Source organism: Uloborus diversus, chromosome 10 (genome assembly GCF_026930045.1).
Source record: "Uloborus diversus isolate 005 chromosome 10, Udiv.v.3.1, whole genome shotgun sequence".
In the NCBI taxonomy this organism is placed as follows: domain Eukaryota; kingdom Metazoa; phylum Arthropoda; class Arachnida; order Araneae; family Uloboridae; genus Uloborus; species Uloborus diversus.
In genome coordinates, this window is record NC_072740.1 from 113,965,042 (window position 1) to 113,991,645 (window position 26,604).

Here is a 26,604-nt window from a genome sequence, read left to right on the forward strand (position 1 = left end):
CTTGGCAGGCATCTTTGATCCACCATTTTGGATGGAAGCTCACATACAAACTTAGGAGACTTTTTAGGATTTACTCCACATGCTATGAGAAACTCAATTCTGAAAATATTTTTTAAATACAAATTTGTGGTGCAAAGAATCTTAAATTTACGCAGAATTCTATTCATTTTCAATTTTGAACTATTCAAAAAAGAAAAAAGGGAGACAAATCATGATTTTTGTTTTAAGAAGTGTTAGGAAAGTGTTTTGTTACCATATAAAGTCCTGAAAAAACTGGGGGGAGGGGGGGGGTGCATCGCAGCTATAAATCCACTCATGTGGGTAGACTATAAGTTTTATTTTGGATAAAATTAATTATTGGTACAACCCAAAGAATATCTTTACAGATAACACATTTTTTAACATTTTTGAATGCATCTTAAAATATCATAAATTTGTATATCATAGGCCTAATTTTTCTCTCTTGAATTCAATTTGTATTGCTTTTAAATGTCTTTTTGTCCTTAAGCAGATTATTTGAGTCATCCAGAAAATGAAGGCTACTTTTTCAAGTTTTGCCAAAATTTGAAGTTTCTGAAAGATTAGTCAATCTGCATTAAGAACCACTATTGTAAATACATTGTTCCCCTCACCCCTTACACAAGCTGATAAGCAAAGAAACAAGTTGAAGGGGAAACAAAACTTTTTCTTTTTTGGTGTGGCTGCATTTTTATGCATAAAATGGAAACGAAACTCTTGTAAAAACTTCGATTTCAAAGGAATACATTCAAGATATAGGCAACTTTGTATTGAAAATACTAAATTATTTTGGGACCAAATGAAAACTTCAAGATAAAGGAATATTCAAGTTATAAAGCTTCGAGTTATTGAGAGTAGACTGCATATGGATCATTCGCCAGTGATATATTTATCATAATTACTATATCATGTCAATCAAATTTAAAATGAAATAGGGATTTTTCTGATATGTAAATATGTAAGCTAATTGGTAGCTGCAAGGAATATACAAAACTCTGCAAAAGAAAAAGCAAATAAAAATGAGCGCATTCACTTAAAATTTCGTCCATTCCCTAGTCCCCACCAAAAAAAGTAACTGCAAACATTTCTTACTAAAATACGGAAAAAACATAAATAAGTTATTAAAATAAGTTGATATACGGTAGCATATATTAAAATAACTTCCAACCTTCAAAACAACTGAAATCTGCTGCAATTTTCGGCAAGGCACGTGCTCATTGAGCATGTGATGTGGAAAGTTTCCAAAAAAAGATTCTTACCAAAAGAGTTATTAATTAGAAAAATTCTTTTAAGTAAAACTTTTGAGCAAGCCAACAACTTCAGTACACTAAATTTAACACCAATTTAAAAAAAAAATGATTTTTTTGCAGCACACAAATAAATACAGGGAAAATGGAGTATTTTGCAGCTGCCCTTTTCTGGCATCAGGGACGTAGCCAGGGGGGGGGGGTCCCAGGGGGTCCGGACCCCCCCCTTTCCTGATAGGTCACTGTTCCCCTGCACTTACATAAACAGAATTTTCCAAAAAAAAAATTAAATAAAAAATTCTTTTGTCTTAAATATTTTCAGTAAGCGACAACTTTCTCACGTTCAGTTTAGTTCAGAACAACAGAACCTCTGGAAGTAGGGGGGGGGGGTGCGACAGAAGTCTTCAACCCGTGGTACTAGTCCTGCGTGGTACGCGTCGCAGACCTGCCCGAAGAAGATATTTTATCTTAGTCCCCTGCCTCGCAAGAAAATCGCCAGCAACTATCCGAAAAAGGAGACATTATCGTAGTACCCCTCCCCGCAAGGAAATCGCCGGCAGCTCGTAAGCAAACATTTATTGTTAACGAAAGCTTGATGAGAGTCATCAATGATGAAAATGTCGGAGACAGGAAATTTGTAGGAATGTTTTTGCCGGGAAGGTCATACAAAGAGGAAAGCGACAGTGGGGTCAGCCGCCCTTGTAATATAGCACCGTCTTTTTAGAAGGTGCCTAAGGCTCCTAGAGTCGTGGATAGTGCAGAACTCTGTTAGGTCGCAAATTCATTTTCTCTATCACTGCCATTGGTTGCACGAATGTTTTCCTCCAAAGTTAAAGGGAAAAATCAGGAGCAAAATCATAAACACATAAGAAAAAATTAGCCAACTCCCACTGGGTAAGTTGTATTGCAGTTTTTTTTTTCTTTTTTTTTCAACAATAGGAGCAATTTTATGCATTCTCATTTATGCGTTTCTCATTTATTTAAAAATTTATTCAGACAAAAATAGCATCGAATATCATTTCATTTTTTAACCAATCAATTCAATTTATTTCATTTATAATTTTCATTCGTAACAATGATGAATTACTTATATCATTGTGTCCCGGAAGCTCGCAACTTTTAGCATTCATCTAATGCTCTAAACCTAGTTATTTTACTAACAATACGGAAATATAAAAATTTTAAATTTCTACCCTTTTTCTTTGGAGGTAATATTTGCCCTATTTGTGATAATACGGCAGCACTAAAATTAGATCCCAAATTAGATATACTGTAAAAAAGCTAATCATCCTTCGGGGACAAATATAAAACGTTTAGAGGTAGTTTGAAGCCTCAATTAGCAAACATTTTGCTCTAAGTCATCAGATGTTATAATCTAAAGGTTTAAAAGAAGACAAATCTCTTGTAAAACCTCTAAGAAAAGTTGTAAATGCCTTTCTACAACATGGTTGTAGATTGCCTTTCTACAACCATGAAACTAATGTCTGGAAATTCGTTCTGAATATTAGTTCATTTTCATCACAAGGTAAAGGATTTTTTTTCTTTCACTCTTTCTGAGCAAATATGTACCGAAAAGAACTAGAATTTTTGCGAATGTGTTATCTCTTGCGTTTTTATATATGATTTATAAAAAAGGAAAAAAAAATATGTATCTGGAGGTAGTAAAAAAAAGATGAATAAATAAAGGTTAATACTAATATAACAGAATTGATTTCAGTGATATCAAAGTTTAAAAAAACAAAGAAATTGAATTTAAAAAAAAAGTTTGGATGTGTTTGATTTTTTTAGTTTTAAGTTTGGAATAATTAACATATGTGTAAAGATGTTATAAGTTTAAAGATACATATATATTTCACAATGAAATTATTTTAAATCATTATTTTAAAATACTAACTGAATTGTGTTCACGAGGTCAAAAGGAAAAGTTATTAATTAGTTTAACTGAAAATATATATTTTCTTCTATCTTCTAGTTCCATTTTTCGAATAAAATACTATATAATATTCATGCATATGCTTCATTTAGCAAATTTTTTGATAGCTATTTACTGACTTCTTTGTATTTAAGAATAATTTAATAAGTATCTGTACATTCATGGTTAAAAAGCACAGTAGACTCCGAATGCAAGAATAATAGTTGTTGTTCTTATCCTCATATATATAAGAGCCAATGATCGAGTAACGCTCTTGACCTCATCAACAATGAAACTCCCTCCACGCCGTGATAATTTGATAACATGTTTTGGTAATGTTTAAAATGCAGGGAAAGGCTTTATTGTAACAAGGCTGAACTGGATCCAGTAACTTAACTGTTTTACTGGTGAGACTGTCATTTCACGGCACTAAAGAAGCGAAAAAGTGGTCAACAATGAACGTTATCTACTGAAGCTTAGGGTTAATCCACTGGAGTTAGGGTTTAAAATATCAACTATCAAAATGTCACCAAACAGGCAATTTCTTTGTTCAAATGTGGAATCAATTTTCATCCATCATATCTTGACGGGCGATTTTCTAGTTATTATATAATTTCAAAATATCAATTTAAATCATATCTAGATTTTTATTTTACAACTTTTCTTAGAGTTTTTACAAGAGATTTGTCTTCTTTTAAACATTTAGATTATAACATTTGAAGACTTAGAGCAAAATGTTTGCTAATTGAGTTTTCAAACTACCTAAATATAAACCTTTTATATTTGTCACCGAAATATGATTAGCTTTTTACAGTATATCTAATTTTGGTGCTGCCGTATTATCACAAATAGGGCAAAGATTACCTCTTAAAGGATCGAAATCGGATGACTACCGCCAAATGTAGAAATTTAAAATTTTTATATTTCCATATTGTTAGTAAAATAACTAGGTTTAGAGTGTCAAATTTTGTTGTGATGATTCATTACTGTTACTATCGGTCATTTCCCTACAGTTGTTGTTTAAATTGAAATTTTAAATTTAGAATGGAACATTTTGCACATAAGTTGTTTTGAATCAGCTTAATAAACTAAATCAAATTCATAGTTCTGTTCATTTGTTTTCCTGAAGAGGGGTAAAGACTATACATAAAAATACTATGTATATACAATGTGTTTGTAAGTGTATTTATTCATTTTCCTAAGTTCTAAAAGTAATACTTCCTCTTATCATCTTTAAATGACTCTGCATGCGAAACTCCTAAAATAGAAAATGTCCGAGAAAAATGTTTAATATCTTTGATGGCCTAAAAAATAGTATTTATAAACAAATTATCATTCAAATTTTCTTCAAAATTTTGACAAAGAAATTTTATTGTTTAACTTAATTCACCGTAAATACCATAACTGATCCTTAGATATCAATTTTAGCAATACATCACAAGAAAATACTTATTAACGAGCAACGACACTTTCTATGTATTTTAGTTGTTTGAACAGCTTTAATAATGTTTTCCTAAGCTTTTATATGAAAATACTATAAAAAAAGATGAAGATTAGAAGTATCATTCCATTTCTTATCATTGAATGAATTCTAAAAATTTAAATGGATTAAGAAACATTTCGAGCTTTTCTTTAATGAGCCTTGGCGATATTTTCATTCATAGAGGCATTAAATGCAGTCCAAAATCCAATCCGAAACAGTCAGGAGTGGGGAATTATGGAGCATTTATTGAGTTAGACAGTTGATAATGTAGTTAAAATAAATATGAGCGTTTTTTTTTTTTTTTTTTTGAAAGCAAATATATTGCAAAGCTTTAATTATCATATTTATATTACATCATTACTTAATTAATCTAATTATCATACTTATTAATTGTAGTTTTGATTGGAATAGTATCAATTTATACAATTAACAGTTAATGCTTCTGATTTAGCATGCTTCCATTTTTAAAGTTCGTGCAACCTTGGCCCCCCCCCCCCCCTTAACAAAATCCTAGCTACGTGCCGGCTGGCATACTTACATGCTTAGGAAAAAAAAGACACAGAATCGCCCATAAATGTAGCTTTGTCACAAATTGGTGCAGAAAACCGATTTTGGCACTCTCTAGCATAATTGTCATAGAATTCCTATCCATGGGAAGAAAATTGGTTTCAGTCTATATTCTTATGCACTATACTGTGTTCCACTTTCCCCTGCCATTGGTGGATGACTATAAACGGACACTATCTATTGAGGAAAAAACATAACTTTTTGACAGTCGATTGAAAAAACTAAAAAGGAGATGGACGTAAAAAACGAGTCTCCAGTTTAAAACAGTAGAGTTGGCAAATGTGTAACAGATATCTTCCTAGTTCTTGCATGCTTAAAACTTTTTTTAATTTAATTTTATGTAACTGAAAATATCAAGTTCTGTAAAAGGAGAAGTAATGTAAAAGATACACATTTCATGCTTGCAAAAATTACAAATTTATTATCAAACATACATTTCTTTCTTATGATAAATAAAACTGAAGTAGGAACAAGATGAATGAAATATCACATTTAAATCAGAAACGTGTTGCAACAACCACCAGATCTGATGAACAATACTTCACAAAATATGGTGAAGTAGTAAGCTTTATGGCACTTAGTTGAGAAGATTTGCACCTTTCCTCTTTACTGCAAATTTAAAAAAAAAGTTTAATAGCATCAAAAGAAAATCAGAAAGAAAGAAAAAAGAAACCTTTTTTAAAAAGCTACCCTGAAACAAACATTACAGTATTGTATAGGGCAATTTTATTGCTATTTAAGTAGAAAAAAAGGGGCGGGGGATTTTTGCAAACATTTTTTTTTATTTCTTTGTTTTTGGAAAAATATTATCAATTTTTCAGACAAAAAGTGTCCCTACTATTAAATAGTTTTCTTCGTGTCATGGAATTTAAAAAGTAATATCATTATTTTATGGGAAAAAAGTGTCTTCAATTGTTCACGTGTGACACTATAGGGGGACACATATGAACAAGATTTTTAAAAGAAGGACAATTATCATAAAACCCAACCATTTGTCAATAGTTTCTAGCTTTTGCAAATCATCGAACTTAAAATAATCCAAACGTTTGTTTACTTACAAAGGGATGATGGGAAGGAAATCTATGCTTAAACTGTCAAAGGCGAGCTCACAAGATGAGCTTGGAAGAAAGTATGGTGTGACTGAGTTTATTGCCAAACCCGAATGGAGAATACGGATGGTCTTTTGCTTTGCGTCTTGAGCCTTGATTTGAGTTAAATCGCTGCTGATACAGAGTGGAGAATACCAGTGTTAGAACAGTGGGTGAGTTAATTTTATCAAAATTACACCCAAACACGCAGTGGTGCAGCCAGAAGAATTTTCTGGGAGAAGTTTTTAAAATCAAAAATTCTTGCTTTCTTCTGCATTCATTTATAATACGAAAATATGTAATATATTTAATCAAAGAGTTTCTATGGATTAGCAGACATTCATTTATAACACTCACTTAAAAACAACTAATAATTTGTATTGATATAATTATGACTTTAAATCAAAGAGTGGAAAAAAGCTCACCTACATCTGTAGAGATGCTCATCATTAAATATTATTTATATACTTAAGATTTGGCAAGTAACTTGTGACTGCATCCAGATCATTGAAATCAGTAAGATATTTTGTTGAAACTTTTGTCACTTGGAAAAGATTAAATACTGTTTTCCTCCTTGATTTATATAGGAGAAATGAATGTGGTTGAATTCTTGGAGGGGTTCTAACCCCAAAACCCACTCCTGTGGCTGCGCCACTGCAATCAAACTTAAGAATGCACTTCATTTTTGTTTTCAATTACGTATACAATGTTTTTGCATGGAGAGAAATTTTGTAAGTATTATAAATTTTTAGATGTGATACATATTAGTAGTATAGTCCCTATTTTAACAACATGAACTTTCTATCTAGTATAAACTACTCATTCATGTACAAATACTTTTAAGTTATCAAATTGAAATAGTTTTCAAACAAACAATATGTTTTTTCAGTTTCTGTTACATACTTAATTTAAGAATGCGCAATGATGTTTTCATACTTTTTATTTCTGTTCTAGTATGTACATTAACTAGCAAAATTACTCAATTTCAAACAACTGCATTTTTTTACAAACCAAATATACGAAACAATGCACACAACATGTATAGTGGTACTTAAAAGGAATAATCAATTGTCCAAGAAATTTTTTTTTAATTTCATCCCCTTTTGGTTTACAGGGTTCTAAAAATCCATTTTTCTAATATTTGAGGAGCTGCAAACTGTTAAAGGTAAACAAACACACAATTACAGATAGATTTTTACATTAGTGTGATTCCAGTGATTATATATTTTCTATATTCCATTTTGTGTTTTGCCCCTAGGCAAGTAATTACTTTTTGGAATGAGAAACCATTTTACATTTGATCTTGAACTTGGGCCTCTTGCCAATATTTTCATTATTAAGTTTCAGCCAGATAATTTATCATGTAAAACAATGTACTTTAACACTAAAATATAAAATTAATTGCCATAAATGTAATTCAAATGGATTTGGACAAAAATAAAAAGGTCTAAAAATCCCATTTTTTGACCACAAAAATGACTTTTGATGACCTAGAAAAATCAAAGGTCAATTTTAGAGAAAAATAAAAGTGGTTTTAAGCATCTTTCCTATGCAATTTTAGGGATATGAGTTTCAAGGACAATAAATGTGCTCGAGCAGCACTTTTCTAAAACATTCCATGAAATTTTACGGATTGATACATAGGACAGTTGAAAGAATTTTATAATGCTGCTTCAAAAATACTACCTTTTTTTCTTCTTTCTTTGATATTTTCCAGTTAGTTTTTTATAATCATATGTTCTTACGCATCGATCATAACCAACAGATGCTAGTAAGGAGCCAGTAGAATCACATGATAGAGACAAAACACGTTCCTTGTGATCATGCAGTATTGCCATTCTCCTTCCGTTTGAAACATTCCAAACAAAAATCTGTCCTGACATATCACCTGATAATAAGCCTTCGCCATCAGCAGAAAAATTTATAGCAGTTATTTTAAAATCATGTCCCACAAATAATCTGACTGGCTGAGCATCATCTGTGTGAAACAAACGCACAGTTTTATCTAGTGATGATGCTGTGGCTACATACAAGTTGTTAGGGTGAAAGCGACAATGCTGTAAGAAAGAACATGCTATCATAAGAGATATTATTTCAAAACAAAATAAATGTACAAATAATAACAATAATTCAAGTGTAAAACACTGCCTAGATGCTAAGAAAAGCAACTAAAGAAACTTTTTTTTACATATTACTGAGTATTTTTGAACAAAAAGTGCAACTTCATAAATTAACAAAAAAGATTGTTTTGCCTCATCCATTGTGCAAAACTATCATTTAGCAAAGGCTGACAAAAAAAAAAAAAAAACCTTTGCACATAAATACATTCTAACTTTTGTCCTTGACATTGTTTAAATAATTCTCCAGTGGCATCACTACAAGGGGGGAGGGGGTTGCCCCTGGTGTTTCCCATCTAGGGAGTGACACCCAGAGTGGAATTGCAAGTTTCTAAAAAATATGAAGCTAAAATGCATTTTTAAAACTGCAAGTTTGAAAATTTTTGGGATGGGGGGGGGAGGAGAACCGTCCAGACCCCCTCCCTTCCACCTCAAATCATGGAGCTTATACTACACTCAGGATTAGGTTCATATTCTCAGAACTTAAACTGAAAATTGAATTAATTTCACGCTTACATAGAATAATAAAATCTTTTTTTATTGTTTGTTGGGAAGAGGGGGGGGGGGTCACCCCCAAACTACTGCCCCAGGTGACACCCATGCTAGATATGCCACTGGTTTCTCACATTTACTCCAAAGCTTAAAGGGGTTGTTTTGACCTGTTAATCCTAAATAATCCATTTAATTTTTTTAAATGAAAATGCTTTTTAATTTGGGAAATAGAACTTTCTAATAATTGAGGAATTTAATTATAATATTCAGCTCAATTCTATGTATTTTACAGATTCACAAAGAACATCAGATGACCAGGGATGAGAGTAGAAAAAAAAGTCAACCTGCAAGTGTCAAATGTACCAATTTAAATGATACAACGAAAGCTCTCATGCTTATTTGCTTCAAATATTTGGGACAATCAGGGTCATCCAAAGAAAAGAGGGATCACCCCAGATTCATCAAGATATGAGAAGGTGCCATAAACTAAGTTTTTATTGCATTACATTATAATTTTCTGAAATATTATTATTACAGTAAAGCCTGTAAAGTTGACCACCTGACTAATTTGACCTTCATTGTCAGGTAACATATAAGCTACCTTTGCTCTTGTTCTGACTAAGTGACATTTCTGGTCCTCTGATTGGTTGTTAGGAACGTCACTCAATGCTGAATACGTTCATTGTGATATTGCTAGCCGTGTTTCACAGTATATTTTTAGTTTGTCTTCAAATACAAATCAGCATTTGCAAATAACATATTTGATTGAATGTTGCAAATGAAAACAGCTGCCTTGTTTCCAATCAATTTCATTCTTTGCCAGGTAAATGAACTCAACTTTTGAGAAACTATGCATCAAGTAAAAATTAGGTGGCACGATCTTTAAGCAAAAAAAAAAAAGCATTTTTAATGAACTATTGTAATTTAAAGTTAAAATCACTTTTTAATTAATTCTCAAGGTGAATTATTTTATAAATTAAAAAACAAATTATACAAGTTTTCATATCAAAAAAAAAAACACAATTTCAATTGCTCTTTTGCTCTTTGTAATGAAATGTGTGTTACATAAGACAGTACCAATACTTCTTAAAATGAATAATTTTATAACTAATTTCTAATATTATCAGCACTTTGTATAGTTTATTTCTAATAAGCATACAAGAATAAGACCTTTAACTAAATATTGAGTACATCTGGTAAAACTAGCCTTCTTGTTTCAAATTCATTTTATAACTCATAAAAGAAACTATTGCTCAGTTTGAAAAATTTATGTAAAAAAAAACTATATAAATGAATAGCATCACTTTTAAGTAGAAAATGGCACTTTTTAAAGAAGGTAGTGTTGGAATTTAAATTAAAACCACTTGTGAAATAATTCTCAAAAACAAGTAGGCATTAACTTATTCATACTCAAAAGTATTAGTTATTAATTTAAATGGCAATCATTTCATTTTTAAAAAAGCTGCTTAAATTGCATTAAATATTTTAAAGAACATGAAAAATTGAATAATTTGCTTTTTAATTTACAAAATTGTTTACTTTGAGAATTATTCAAAAAGTAATTTTAATTACAATAGTATAGTAAAACAAGTATTTTTTCTTAAAAATGGAGCCAACCATTTTTAATTCCAAGCATAGTTTCTCAAAGATAGCATTTATTTAATTTGCCAAGGATGAAAGTGATTGGAAACAAGACAGCTGTTTTCCGGTGCTACAGTCAATTAAAGATCTCATTTGAAAATGCTAATGGCAAGCAATATCACAGTGAGCATATTCAACTTCGAGTGACGTTCCAAGCAGCCAATCAGGGGGCTAGAAATGTTCCTTGGTCCGAATAGGAGTAAAGGTAGCTTATATTAAGGCCCCTATAGAGGAGGAGCCGAGGCATCCACCATTTTGGAGCAAACTCCACCCAATGCTTTGCAGCGATAGCATTGCTACTGATGTTTACATTTATTATGTTAAATTGAGTCAAATGGGTGGTTGTTCAGCTGTTAATTGTGCAAACAGCTCCAAAAAAGGATTTCAGCTTTTCAGCAGATGCAGAAAGAAAAAAGAAATGGATAAATACAGCCAACAAAGTGACTGGCAGCCTGGAAATGGAGTGTCTGTGTGAGTTCAATATATGGATTTATTTTTCATGATTTTACTATCATTACGTTATAAGTGTTCTGTAATCATTGCTAATATGTTGCAGTGTTCTACAGAATGTCTTTTATTCTGTATTTCCCTCAAATTTAAGAAAGGCAAATCTTTTGAATAGGGTTACCATTGCGACATGTATTTATACATAAATACTGTATGATTAAAAAAAAAACAACATTTCTGTAGCAATTATAACATGTAAAACTGTTTTGAAACAATTTATAAAGACTGCAATGAGTACAATGAAGCCAATTCAATCACAAAGCTGGTTGGATGCCTGGTTGTCAATAGTTTCCAAAGTTTTGCCAATGTTTACCTTCGTTCTTAGGCTCTCTTGTGAATCTCTCATTTTGAAAAAACTGTTCTGAAGTTGAAATAAGATTTTTTTATCACTCAATTTGTATTCCTTGGAAAAGATGTTTTTATGAAATTTTGATATTGCCTTTTTTTGTCTGCCAAATCCGAGCATAATTAAGCAAGATTTTCACATGTATGCAATTACAATTAGCTGCTTGATTTATAGAAAGCAAGAATCTTTTTAAACACCTAACAAACTGATTCTAAGAATGCGTTTTGAAATTGCCATAAATTACAAAGGTGCCCATCCCTCTTGTGACTAAATATTTTGTATTACTTTCCCTTTTATTTTAGCAAAAAATAAAAGCTCTTGCATGGGGAAATTTATAAGGGGATACTGCCTTCCCAGTCAATTTAGGATGCAACCAAGAAATATATTAGAGTGTGCTCACCCCCCCTCCCATTTTCTCACCTAATCATGCCAGACCCATAAATTGAAGGTTTTGTGGGGCTTTATGATTACTTGGAGGTAATAATTAGTATTAAGAATTTAACATTTAGTATTAATAGATTTAAATCATTTTTTTATTGGCATGAAAAAAAATTCGAGTTGATTCCATTGAAAAAAGAAAAAGAAGCAGTTGATTCGATTAAAAACAAATACACTGGTGTGCAAAAATTAAGGACGAGACAGTTTTTTCAATATAACTTTGTACAAAAGCATTCCAAATCAACACATTTAATACCGTAAGATCCCCAATATGTAAGGACATGTGTAATGTAAGCAACACTTACTAAAAGAGAAATCAGAGGGATAAAAAGAAGCTTTATTGAAAAAGTAGCATGGAGCGCAATGCGACTGAAGGCCGAAACATCCCTGTCATGAGTGTCCAGCAAGAAACATCCGGTCTTTAGTAGGGGATATGATCTCCCATGACTGCTAGGCAAGTTTCACAGCGTCTGCCCATGCTGAGAATGAGAGTGTCAATGAGTTGCTGAGGCATTGCTGCCCATTCGTCTTGCAGCACTAATCGAAGCTCCCGAATCGTTACTGGTGGTAAGGTACGAGCTGCCAAGCGTCTGCCTAGAAAATTCCATACATGCTCGATGGGATTGAGATCCGGAGATCGTGCCGGCCAATCCATACTTTCAATATCCTCACTCTCTAAGAGCTGTTCAGCAGCTACTGTGCGATGACATGGTGCATTGTCGTCCATGAAAAGGAACTGAGGACCCATAGTGCCTCTAAAAAGATGCACATATGGAAAAAGAATATCGTTACAATAACGGGTCCCGTTGACTGAAACTGCGTCGAAGATGTGAAGGTCTGTACGACTACCAGGCACAATGCCTCCCCAAACAAGAACACCGCGACCTCCATACCTGTCCCTTTCAATGATGTTCGAGGGATGATTGCGGCTTCCCCGCTCTCTCCAGATGAGTATGCGATGAGAATCGCTACTCAGACTGAATCTGCTCTCATCTGTAAAGAGTACTCGTCCCCATTCATTGTCTCTCCAATTCCGGTGTTCCCAGCACCACAGAGAACGCCTTCTCCGATGGGCAGGCGTTAGAGGTACACACCGTATAGGGCATCGTGCAAACAGACCACCACCGTGCAGTCTTCTGGCCACGGAATAACACGATATCGGTCGTCCAGTCGCCTGTGTCGTGTGTCTAGCGATTTCTCCCGCTGTCTGCCGCCTGTTTCTTCTGGCATGTAAGACAATATACCGGTCATCTGCGGGTGTGGTTCCTCGTGGACGACCACTACTGAACCCCCAGATAGCTGTTCCTGTAGTTTGAAATTGTCTCCAAAGTCGTGAAACGATGCTGTGAGCAATTCCGAACTCTGCAGCCACACTTGTCACACTGCGGCCTTCCTCCAACTTCCCAATGATTCGACCTCGGGTAAAAGCATCCAGATGTCGTCTAACAGATTGATTATTCGCCATTTCTCGCTGAGGCAGCAACTCGGTGTGATTTTAACTGCTATATGGCGTGAAATCTCTTTGCCAGAAATACTGATCTTACACCGACAACATGCTTTATACTACTCAGACACTCCCCTATTAAGTCTGCCTGCATATCTGCGCATGTGCTACCGTACATCACCTTACTTAATCTCCTGATTGGTCTTTCTGTCCGCTCTGCCTCTTCGTTCAGCTGATATGCTAATTTTTCGACTTCGTCCTTAATTTTTGCACACCAGTGTGTGTGTATATATATATATATCTTTTCATACAAATACTAGGGTCTGGTGGGGGAAAGGGGTCAATGGGGTAAAGTGGTCATTCGTCAAATAAATGTCTATAGCTTGGAAATAAATGTTTGAATGAATGTGAAAATTTTATTTTAGAGTAAGGCAGTTAGAAACTACATTTTGAACACAAAATTTTACAACTGGCAAAACTTTATTTGGTAAAAAAAAAATATGTGTGAATTTTTGAAAAATTTAAAAATCTAAACACCTTTTTTAACTTGCTTGGGAAATTTTGTTTGCTGGAATTATGAACAGATTAACCGCACAGGTCGTTTCCTACATGTCTCAAGAACTCTTACTCATTAGCAGTTCTTCTGAATCCATTTTAGATAATTTTTTAGAACAATTTAAGTAAGATGGGGTAAAGTGGTCATAATGTTAGGCTTAACGAATATTGTTCTTTTAATGTCATTTAATCTTTAAGTATAAGGCAGATATAAATTAATTATTAATTTCACTTAATGTATTGTTTTTACAGTAAATGGGGTTAAATATACGAGTATATGCTTATGCATAGGTTTATATACTCGTGTAGGCACGTATGTAAACGTATTCACATAAATGCACCAATAAATATGTATAAGAGCATCTGCAAATATTTTTATCTATAGATATATACATTCTATACATATATACACGTATATCCTCGCTTACACTCATACAGATATGAACACTTATATACTCAGGTAGACACGTATATATGCGTACATACTCGAGTAGACACTTACATACAAGCATATGATATAAAAGTATACAGGGTGAGTTTACATTATTGAGCAAATTATTAAAAGGTGTTAGAGGGGATGATAAGAATCAAGAACCATAAGGAACATATGGTCACAAACACAATGCTGACGCGCTACATGCACGCAAAGCCAGGAACTGATGGATGCAAAACCAGGTCAGAAATTTATTACACAACTAGTGGGACCCGCACGGCTTTGCCCGTAATGGTCTTTTGGTTCGCCTGTATATTTAAATAATGTATGGTGAATTTTCTCGCCAATTGGCTTGTACCCATGTTACGGTTCCACGTTATGATAATTTCATATCTCGCCAATTGGCTTGTGCCCATGTTACGGTTCCACGTTATGACAATTTCGTAATTTACTCGTCCATCTTATGATAGTTTTGTTCTTAAAATTGGAATAGAAAAAGAACCACATCGAATTTTCGAAAAATCGCTTTGAGGTGCATACCCCCATGCTACAAACTAACTTTTGTGCCAAATTTCATGAAAATCGGCCGAACAGTCTAGGCGCTATGTGCGTCACAGAGATCCTGACAGACCGAGACTTTCAGATTTATTATTAGTAAAGATAAAGATAAAGAAGACAATTTTACACAACATTTCAGGTCTTAAAAAAGTTTTAAAGCTATTGATGAAAATTTGGGGCCTTCAGCTGTTTTTTACATCCGACGCAATCACAAATCACTCTCTGTTGCAATAACAAAACTTATGAAAAACTTTCATCAGTAGCTGCATCTTTGTTGCAATGCTTATACTACAGACCGTAACTTTTAAGAACTGCTCTAAATATTTCTTAAAAACTAAAGCTTTGGGTAAAATCATCTTTGTGCAACAAATTCGTGACCTATTTTGCATCCATCAGTTTTTGGCTTTGTGTGCATGTAGAGCGTCAGCGACCATAAGTTCCTTATGATTCTTTGCTTCTTATCCTCCCCTCTCACACCCTTAGATTTTTGCCCAAGAGCTTGGATGCACTCTGTAGGCATACATGTATGTAAGGGTATATACTTGTGTATACATATATGTACTGGTGCATGCACGTAATAGTACGTATATGCGTCTATACAGGTATATAATCGTGTTTACATGGATACATACGTATGTCCTTGTGCTCCCATATACATATATATGCGTGAGTAGACACGTACAAAGATGCAGTGGATGTATCCACAAATTAACTCATGTATACCCGTTTATGTATGCATGTATACTTATATTTGCGTATATACGTCTACTATACACATATATACTCAAGTATGCACGTATTTTCTCGAGATACAAGTGCATACGCGCATATGATGTTCGTTTATACTCGTATATACACGTGACACGTGTGCACTCATGTAGACACGTATACACTCCTGTAGGTAATCACGTATTCATGCTTATATACTCGTGTATACATACTTGAGTAGGAACACGCGTATACATGTATCCGATACATGTATCCGATACATGTATCCCCTCATATATGAATGTGTTTACTCATGTTTACACGACACATATATACTCGTGTATACACACATATACTTGTGCATATACTTGTAACTATAAAAATAACCGAAATATGTAAATATTAAGGTTATTCATGATGGTTTGGCATCCATTTTTAACTATGTCCGCTGTACCCCATGCTATGACCACTTTCCCCCACCCCATGGGGTAAAGTGGTCATAAATACATAGGGAAATAAAAGTGTTATAAAACTATTTAAATCAGTATTTTTTTTCCTGAAATTCAATGTACCATGTTCTTTAATAATGCAATGTAAAATAACAACAAAAAAAGTTGAAGTGTTTAAAGAATTAATTGTATTTATTATCCACCTAAGTTGAAAACCTGCGATTTTATGACCACTTTACCCCACCAGACCCTATATGTTTTTGAACCCTACTTTAATGCCCAACTGCTTGAATATTTTGTAAAAAGCAACCTTGGATTGCTTATTTTTTTCATTCGACCACAGTTTAACATCTGCTTCTTTATCTAAAGGTAGGGGGAGGTAATAAAGAGAAAGGCTATCATTTTTTTAATACAAACGATACAATAAATCATCTAAAAGATTTACAATCCTCTATTTGGAAATTTTATGTATGTCAGAAACAAATTGAAATGGCTTTATCTTACTTTAAAGTTTAAATTTATTTGCCATTTCGACTGTATTCAATATCCAATGAGTATATAAGTTTAAAATGGGTACTTTTATTAGCGTAAATTAAGTAATTAAATTTTTCTTTTTTCAGAAAGAATCAGTCAAACAAACTCTGTAAGCAATTTTGTCTTAGAACATACGCACAACGCGAGAAAGAAACGCCACGCAAAAATTTCCTGCTTGGCGAATGATTGCCAATAAAGGTAGCTTTTCCTGTTATGCAATGAGTGCGCTTGCTCCCCCTTGCTCCAACATGGCGGATGCATTAGCCTCTCCAGTTATAGGTGTTCTAGCTTATGTGGGTAATTTTAAAATGCATTGACACATTAAATTCGACACAATTTGAAAAATTTTGTTGTTATAATCATTAAAACTTTCCTAGGTATCAATTCCTCACAATTTATAGGTTTCAAACCTTTGTTAGTTAAGTTCCTTAGATTTTAGAAATTCTAAAAAACGACTTGGTTAGTCTGTTTTTCTAATGAATTTTACTTTTATAAAAACATTCTGCAATTTCTTTGCTAAAAATAAATACTCTAATAAATCAAGATAAAACTACCTTAAACACACAGTAATAAGGCAAAATGGTATAAATATTTTTTTAAAAAATATTTCAAGTATTTAGATAGTTGTTTTTTCTCATGAGTGTCATTAAAGAAAATATTTGAATTCATTAATAAAAATATGTGTGAAATATTAATCAATGTATATGTGCTCCGTTATTTGTTACAACTTGTTGCCATCTTTCAGGTAACCTGTGAATTCCTGTTTTGTAGAAGTTCTTGTCCTTGGAGTTAAAATAGTCAGCAACTGCCTTAGAAATACTTTCAAAAGACTTGAATTTTTTTCCCTTTAGATAATTTTGCAGAGATCTGAACAGGTAATAACCAGATATGGTGCAATGTCAAGTGAATATTCAGGGGTGCCAACCCCCCGCCCCCGAAGAGCAAGGGCGCACGCCCTAAATATCAGAAAGACCCCTTAAAAAGTAAAAAATACCCCTCAAAACACTCACCTAAAAATTTCAATGGCACAGTCAGCCCCATGACCCCCCTAGGTGGTCACCCCTGGAATATGGTGGCTGAATAAGGACTTCCCATCTTAACGCATTCAGTTTTTGTTGCATCACCATTGCAGTATGAAGTCGAGCATTATCGTGGTGGAACACTATTCCTTTTCTGGACACCAATGCTAGCCATTTTAATTTGATAACTGCATTCAATTAATCCTGCTGTTGCAGTACAGATCTGCGTTGATGGTTTTTCCCTGTTTCAGCAACTCATAGCACACTGGGCCTTTCCTGTCCACCACAAACAAAGCAGTACTTTTTGTTGATGGATACTTGGTTTTGGAACTGTTCCTAAATTCAAATGTTTTCTTTAAAATAGGACAGCACTTTTCTTTCTTTAAAAAATATGACAGAACTTTCCCTCCAACCCAATATTTGGGTTCTAACTTTTTATTTTATTTCAACTAGCAATGATACCTTTAATCCCCTCCTCTCTCTTTCTGGCACAGAACTGCAATTTGAGAAAAGGAGGTAATACTCCCCCCCTCCCTGGTTCACATATTTTTTGTTTATTTTCAAATGGGGGAAAAAAATCAAAAACAACAGATCATATTCCTTTCCTATAATTCTTTTTCTGCAAAATTTGCTGCACAGCTTTTTTTATTTTCTTTATTTTTTTTATTTCGATATATTTTTTGCAGAAAAGGAATAATTTCAAGAGTTACAAAGTATAGATAAAACAAACAGCTTCATATTGAGTATATGTTTCGGTTAACTGCATCCCCCTCTCCTTTTCTAGGAAAAAGCATCAGCAGCATAGGTTTTTCTCTGTTTCTTTTTCAGAGAAAATTTCTTAAGGTCTACAGCTACTAAGTTGATTTTATTCTAAAATATAGGCATATCATCATGAAAAGTTTCATTTTTAGGTTGAATTTTATTTTTCAGCGTAAGTAGGGAATAAATAATGAAAATTTTAGGATTTTTAGGACAACTCCAACCCCTGCAGTGCTTAACTCTACGGAGGTTTCATGCTTTAAAATAGTTTGCAAAGTTGAATAAGCAATGCTTAAAGATTTCGCAAGTTCAACTTTAGTGCAATGAAACACTTTAGCTTTTTCAGCAATTTCAGAATTTTTGGCGAGAGAGAAACATTTTCGTTTAGACATCTTACCTTCATGTGAAAAACGCAGTGAATAAGCTTTTGCAAATAAGAAAAATAGCTATGTAGCTTAAACAAACTCTTTATACTCAATTATAACCTAAAATCCAGAATATTTTAACATTATCAGTACTACAATTTTCAAAAACCAACAGAAAATGATGTTGGAAGCAGAATCATGTACGAATTGGACAATGTAAAATCGAGGTTCTATGGTATAACACTTCCTTCTTCTCCAAGTAAAAAAAAAAAATGGCAATGAAAGTGTCAAAAATTGAAAAAATTGGGCGGGGGGGGCACAAGTTTGAAAAAGTGGGACACGTAGGGGGAAAACCATGATCATATTTGGGTTCAGGGGTCATTTTAGATAAAAATCAGCAAGAATTATGTCAGAAGCATTTTGAAGGGTTTTTTTTTTTTTTTTTTTTTTGCCGCACATTGATCATTGATAGAGTTATTGTTTGCTACATCATGGTAAATAAATTAAAAAAATTGTGAAATATGAGACAAAAACACATGAAGATTGAGGTATATACATACATCGACTGCCTTATCATGACCCTTGTATATTTTAATTGGACTTTTAGGATGTCCAATGTCCCACAGTTCAGCAACCTTTTCTTTTGAAGCTACCACAAAATATCTAGAACAACTGCTTACATCAATGCTGAAATACATTGATGAAGATTGAAATGTTCCAATTAATTGAAAATTCTCAGTGCTCCATAACTTTACTGAAAAATAGAAGTACAAACATATCATTAAAAAAGTAAGGAAATAACTTAATACAGATGAACTCATTTAAAGAATTAAATGAAAATTTAACACAAAGTGTTCCCGACTCTGAAATAAATAAAAATACAGTCTATTGGCGATAACTTGAAGTCTAATAACATGAATATTGCTATAACTCGAGGTTTTTATCAAGTCCCGATCCCTTTGTCTTATTATTCCATGCTAATTGTTCTCAAAATCTCGCAGTTAACTTCCTTTAACTCTAAATTTTTTTCAAAGATGACTCCAAATTTATTTCGGAAGAATGAAAAAAAAAAACTCTTTATTATTAAAGATGTTTAAGCGAAAGCCAAAAAACTTAGATTTAGATAGTAAAGTAAATCTTATTTCTGACATTGAAAGGAATTCAACAATCAAAAAGAAAGATTCTTAAAAAGCGGCAAGAATCCATGAATCTGAATTTGAAACGAATGAAGGTGTGCACCTTTCCTGAAGTAAAATCAGCTCAATTCAAATGGCTCAAGCAATATCAAAATCAAGATCATTACATTCCTATAAGTGGGTCTTTGCTGCATGAGAAATCAATGAATTTTTCTACATTACTGAACATAGAAAATTTCCAAGCCAGTGCTGGACAGCGGGAGAAGTTAAAGATCAGACACAACTTCATCTTCAGAACTCTTCACGGAGAAACTACATATTGTGTGAAAAACTTTTAAGTTCTGTAATTTTGTCTGTTATATGTATATATTAATTAAAATATTTGACGGTTTTTAACATTAAAATGTTGAAAACCAAAACTAGCGGTAAGTCGAAATTCGAAGTTTTTCGCCAGTCCCTTTAGATTTGAGTTATTGGGAATTGAATGTAGTTTAAATTGCTTAAAAAAGATTATGATGTGCTTGTTGGCATTTTTCAACATGAAAATAAAATTCTATTACTCAAATTTGCTGTTATTACAATTCTATAGTTTTGCTATAAATAAAATGAACTATATTAAATACCATGCAGATGGATTGTTGGTTCTTGCGATAATTAAGAACAAAATGTCAGCAAGACCTCATTTAGGTGCCTATGATCCCGGACGAGCAGTTGAATGACTGTAATGACTATCACCACTTTAGCTGATGCAATGGGTGTATCAAAGAGTGTCATCTCGCTAATCAAGAAAACTGTTGAAGGTGGAAATGTTTTGCAATAGCACGCCAAGGGGTCAAGGAAGGAACACCACACCTTAATAGTATTTATAAGTAGCCTTCATAGGTGCAAGTTTGGTGATATGTTCCAGACGGAAAATATTTCGAACTCCATCCCTGCCCAATACACACACACACACACACATACGTGTATAGGAAAAAATTCTATAAATAAATGTTTATTTTAACTATGCCACAGTTTTGGAATCTGTGCTTCGTTTGAATTTTAAGCTTTTGATTTTTTCTGTCAATATGAACCTAGTTTAAATGTAATAATCAAACATGTTCTTCTTTTTTTTTTGTCTCCTCCACACTTTTTTTCCAATTTGTAATTCTGAAAATGCAATTTTAGACTGACTGCTGATAATAATAGAGGGTTAAACTACCAATCTGAGGCACTCCTTGGACCAGTAGTTCGAAGCGAAAAAACTGCCAATTTAAAAAATATAAATCACTTTTTGAACCTTTTTTCTTTGGTTTTTAATTTAGCATGTTGTTCATATTTCGAACAATTCAGCCTTTTATGCTCGTCAATAATTTTCAGTTGCTGTGAAGACATAATTTCAACAGATTTTTTTTAAATGTAATAATACAGTAAATTCCGATTATATGTAGAATAGGGTGGAACGGCAACTGCGGAAGGCGAAAACCGTGGATAATCCGAATAATACTCACTTATACATTTAAATTACAGCTAAAAACATTCCTACATTGCATCTACTAACATTGAATGTCAAAAATATATGTAACAGCTAACAACAACAAAATCATTTTTTTTAAACATTTACTGACCGCTAAGAAAAAAATTGTGAAAAGACTCGCAGATAATCCTACCGCCGATAGTTGGGAGTTTACTGTATCATTATACAGTAAAGAGAGCAAAATATGAGAGCATATATAGCTCATTCATTCAATTGAATGACCTCTAGTATCAGAGTTTATACCACGGAGAGAAAAATTCAAGCACTTTTCAAGAAAAAAAAATATTTTTCAAGGCAATATCGTAAATTTGTACTAAACATATTGCATGCAGATTTCAGTTAATGTAAACACATATAAGTATAAGGCATTATAAAAAGTATAAGAAATCAAAATTGCATTTTTTACAAGAGACACAATGCTAGAAGATCTATTTTTTAAAAAGCTTTTCTGAAAAATGTCTGAAAAGCTTGGTCATAAAGAGGAGCAGATCACATGAGGTTGAGTTTTGAAATATTCACATTCAAAGCAGTATAGCTTCAAAAATTAGCAAGCTAAAATTTAAAAAAAAAAGAAAAATATAACCCCTTTCACATGAAGTTTTTAAACTTTTATGGGAAGAAACCAAAATACCTAAGTTCAGTGGCATAGCCACAGAGGAGGTTTTGATCATGGGTACATAATTAAACAAAACAAAAGTAATTCATTTTTTAGCTATTAAAAAAATCCTAAAACAAGCTAATCTGATGTAGCATGCGCTGAAATAACTTCTAATTGCCAAAAATATAAAAATATTTACAATGTTGGCAAGTTTCCCGTAAAATATGTTAATCTAATCCAGCATATGTAAAAATAACATTCAATTAGCCAAAAGATTAAAATTTTTGCAGGAGAAAAGATTGAAATTTCAAACAAAAGAAGCAATTTTCCCCGAGGTCGGAGTAAGTTCAATGTTGTCAAGCAGTAAGAAACTTTTTCAAAGATTTAAAAACTTTCTCAAGGTATTCAAGCACTCGAGGCTGTAACCAGGATTTTTTTTTGGGGGGGGGAGTTCTTAAATTTTCCACAAAAAGACAAAAAAGTCACGTGCTGCTATGATTTTTGGAACATTATTACGCATTGGTAATGGGGGAGGGGGGGGGGACAAAACAGAAAAAATTTAAAAAAATTCAGAAGACTGGGGAACGGAGGCAGGCAGAATTATAGGATCTTTTAATTTTTTCTTTTGAACAGTAATTTTACTGAATTACCAAGAGTTAAAGTTACTTTACCAAAATGTTTAAACGTGAGTTAAACATTTTGGTAAAGTAACTTAAAACAGAAATTTAAATTTATTATTATAATATCATTTAATCAAAATTCAATAACATTCAAATTTTGTTGGTACAGAAAATGGTGTGTGGTGTCGTAAATGTGGCAACTGCGAAAGATACCAATGACATGAGCCCTCAAGTTGGAACATGAAATAGTAATATGTTCCACCGATCACTTTTCATGAGCTTTGAAGGTAAGGAGCGCCCAAATTATTGTTTGTAAGGCAGGAGCAGACCTAGGAGTATTTTTAATATTTCGAAATACATGCCAAACTGACACCGGGTTCGGTATCTCATTTTAGATACAATTTCGAAAGACCTTTTTTTAAATGCAATTTCAGGCTATATTTGGTAGTAACAGAAGGAAAAGGGTTTGATTTGTGGATGCTCCCCTGGAAATTGTTGAGGCCTTAAAAACGCATTTGGGGCTAACCCCGGGAAAATTTTGTTATTGAAGTTTTAGAAACGCAATTTTGGGACACATGTTGACATCTAACGCAGAAATTTTTCGAAGTTATAAGGTCTACGATTGATGATGCTGGGGGGAGAAGAGGTTCGGAGGGGATCTCAAATTTTTGAGAATAAGACTTTAAAAATGCCATTACAAATTTTCTTTGGATGAGTTTACTGGAAGCAGATGGAAATTTAGGAGCTTTCCCAGGCCCGGACTGGCTCCTTCTGAGGTGGTGGAGGTGGGCCCCCTGAGGGTGGGGTCCGGGGCACTCTACCTGAAAATATTTGACAAATTTTAGCTTAAAAGCTACCTTATTCCCCCCCCCCCTTCACAACATCTTTAAAAGACACGTTTTTGTGTAATACATTTGTTTTTGAACTGAAATCTTTTTTTTTTTCCTGGTTGAACAGGTAGGGGGGATGAGGGTTCTGATCCAGGTACAAACAAAACTGTAGGGGATCCGGGGGAGATCTCCCCGGGGAAATTTTTTGAAAAATAAATATAAAATTCTGCATTTTTAGGCTTACGGGAAGAGGAAGGCATTAGGCTATCTGAGGGGGGGGGGATTAAGTTCCAAAATTCAAAGTTTAGATGATCTTTGATTATAAGGTTAGGAGATTCAAAGATTCTCCAGAGGAATTTTCCCAAAATGAAAGAAATTAAGAATTCAAGAAAAAAACTAGCACTATGACTCATTAACATTGCAAGTATACACTGTTGGTCTCTGGGGAGGGACCCCTCATATTTTGTTACAGCGGGGCCCAAAATTTATAGATCCAGTGCCGGAAAGTATAATACTCCAGGCACGAGGAGCATCAAAACCAGAAATATCAAACAACCCTTTTAACAATGACACATAAAAATTATCATACCTTTCCTGTTTCATTTTTTTTAGTATTTTGTCCCAATGTATTTTCCTTTAATTCTCCATAATAGAAATTGTAGTTTACTTGCATGCAAGTCAAGCACAGAACTTCAACTATCAATGCAGTTTAGGTTGCAGAGTTAAAAACTCCACGTGGAACAGTTTCATGGTCAATATCTGGTGATTAAAACCCTATCGGAAGGGTTTCCATGTGCATTCAATTTTCCCACTTATTTACTGGTTTGAACAAAAGATAGTGTGGCACTAAAGCAATATGTGAATCCATTGAGTCTTGTACAAATCATTAAGTTCGATTACTCCTAATTTTAGACCTGCATTTTTCTTTTGTCCGAGTTTTTTTCACACGCCATCCGTACCCAAATTCCAGGTCTTATCTTATCTCATCTATTTGATTCTACAAGAACTTGGAAAAACGCACTCAGGCAGTATTGTAAAGACTGTCCACCTGTGTAAGTACACCCATGGGACACTGGGGTGTAAAGCCTTTCGGCAACAATCAAGGAGGATAGAAGAGAGGGGAGACGCCACAAGCCGCAAAGTTGCCGTATGCACTTGTCGCCGTGCGGACAGAGGCGGGCAAGAGAAGGGGGAAGGAGAATAGTCTACCAAAGAAAGCAATGGTATCCAATGTAGAACACTAGGGAAAATGTTCAAAAAGAGAAAGAAATGTGTCGCACTTCCATAGTTTTATTTATCGCATTCAACAATGTAAAAAACTATACATTTAAGGGTTTTTTTCTTACTTTTATTCGTTTTTGTTGCTAGTGAATGCATATTTAAAATGTCAAGTAGTTATTCATTTCCCCCTGTTATGCACAATAAATGTTGACAAATTGGAGGCAAAACAAATGTATGACAAATTTTATTTCTCAAAAAAATACCCTTAAAATTGCCAAATTTAAACAATTTTTCTGTTATTTTCTTCGTCAAGAGCTCTCTTCAACAAGTTTTGTTCAAAAAGGAAAAAAAGCTGCCTTTTAGTTCAAAATTTATTTTGCTCAAGCCATTAGCGCAAATGAGGAATTTTTACGCATATACTAGCACTGTATTTCTCGAATTTTAAGGTTTGACAAACAAAAACAGAAAAATTGCCAGTTATAAAAAGTTACAAAAGAGAGAAAATAACAGTATAATTTTGTACATAATTTAATTGAAACTTAAATCAAAGCAGACAAGTATGACTTAGCTCGGTTTTTCATTAATACAAATTTATAATTAAAACAATTTAAAGCAATGCTAGGGCAATTAGGTAATGTTTTAAAACTTGCATATTGTAATGCAATGTTTTTTAAAAAAATATCCTGCTGAACAGAATTCAATTGAATCTGAATGAGCTTGAACAATTTTATGAGTAATTTTCAATAAGGAAATTTTTCTCTAATATGAGTTATACCTTTTATTCATATTTATGTTTCATACTAGATACAATCATAGTTTACCTCTTTTTTTTTTACTCTGATGGCATCACGAAATTCACACTAGGTACTTCTCTGCCAAAAATTAAGTACAAACAATAAGAATTTCTTATTTAATAGTTAGGACAGTTTAATATTTTAAACCAAAGTTAGCGAGGTATTTTATTGTTATTTATTCTCCACTTTCTTTGTTCTGCATTCAAAGTATTAATTAGAAAAGCATTTCATTACAACAGTACAAACTTAACATGTGGATTACTGTTTCACTGATGCAATTTAATATTTTAGGCGTAAAAACATAAAAATTATTAGAGTTCAGTTAAAATTACTATAACACTTTAACTAGTTACATCCAATCCCCATAAATAAAGCACATCTAGCTTTGCCACTTTGGCAAAAATATTTTTGCCATTTTTGCCAGTACAGTTTTTACCCTTTCCTTTCTACCTTTGGCTTAATATGATAAGCCTAATTTTTAAAAAAATTACTTATCTCAATTTTTATTTTTAAAAGAATTAGACTTTTAAACATTTTACAACGTTATATTGCAACATGTTGCAGTGATGATTTAAAATAACTGCGTTTGTTATTAAATACAAATTTTGCAATTTATAAATAAACATAATTAATAATGAAATTGATATCTAAAATTTACATTCTATTTATATCATTCCAACACCTTAATTAACATAATTCAATTCAACTTTCTTTGTAATTCTGTTTTTGCCATTTTTCCCACTGTCCTGGCAAAAATACTTTTTTTGCCTGCAAAATGTCCAGCCTTGTGTGTTCCCCACCATTGCCCCTTAAAGTGCAATAATTTTGAATACAATTTTTGGAGTGAATTGCTTTTTTTTCCATATTTTCCCCTCAATATTTGAACCTTGCATTTAAATATTCTTTTATAACTGCATGAATTAAATAGGTCGCATGGTTTTCTAATGGACCTTGATCATAATAATGACTCTTCAAATTTTGAAACAAGGATGCATTCAACTGAGCGCAATAGGTCCATTCCATGGAAAACGGACATTTTGTCCCCCATGGGACGCCTCATGTATTTTATTAAAAATAATATTTTAAAATATTAATGAACAACTCTCTTCTATCCTCCTTGTCAGCAATAGCAATAGAAGTGGGATGGGGGAAAAAACAGTTGGGTGTAAAATTATACCAGAGTTTAACCTCCATATAATGAAGTAGCAA

The 26,604-nt window shown here is 33.1% G+C and overlaps 1 protein-coding gene across 1 annotated transcript in view; it reads right to left on the bottom strand.

Annotated features, from left to right (window-relative positions):
- Positions 1–5,671: 5,671 nt before the first annotated feature.
- Positions 5,672–26,604, bottom strand: part of LOC129231786 (uncharacterized) — a 43,018-nt gene continuing 22,085 nt past the window's right edge. Inside the window, exons 3-5 of the mRNA XM_054866152.1 lie at positions 19,241–19,434; positions 8,002–8,372; positions 5,672–5,836 (exon numbers count right to left, since the gene is read on the bottom strand). Coding sequence (XP_054722127.1) covers positions 5,725–5,836; positions 8,002–8,372; positions 19,241–19,378 — 621 coding nt within the window. The 5' untranslated portion in view covers positions 19,379–19,434 and the 3' untranslated portion in view covers positions 5,672–5,724. The remainder of the gene's footprint in view (positions 5,837–8,001; positions 8,373–19,240; positions 19,435–26,604) is intronic.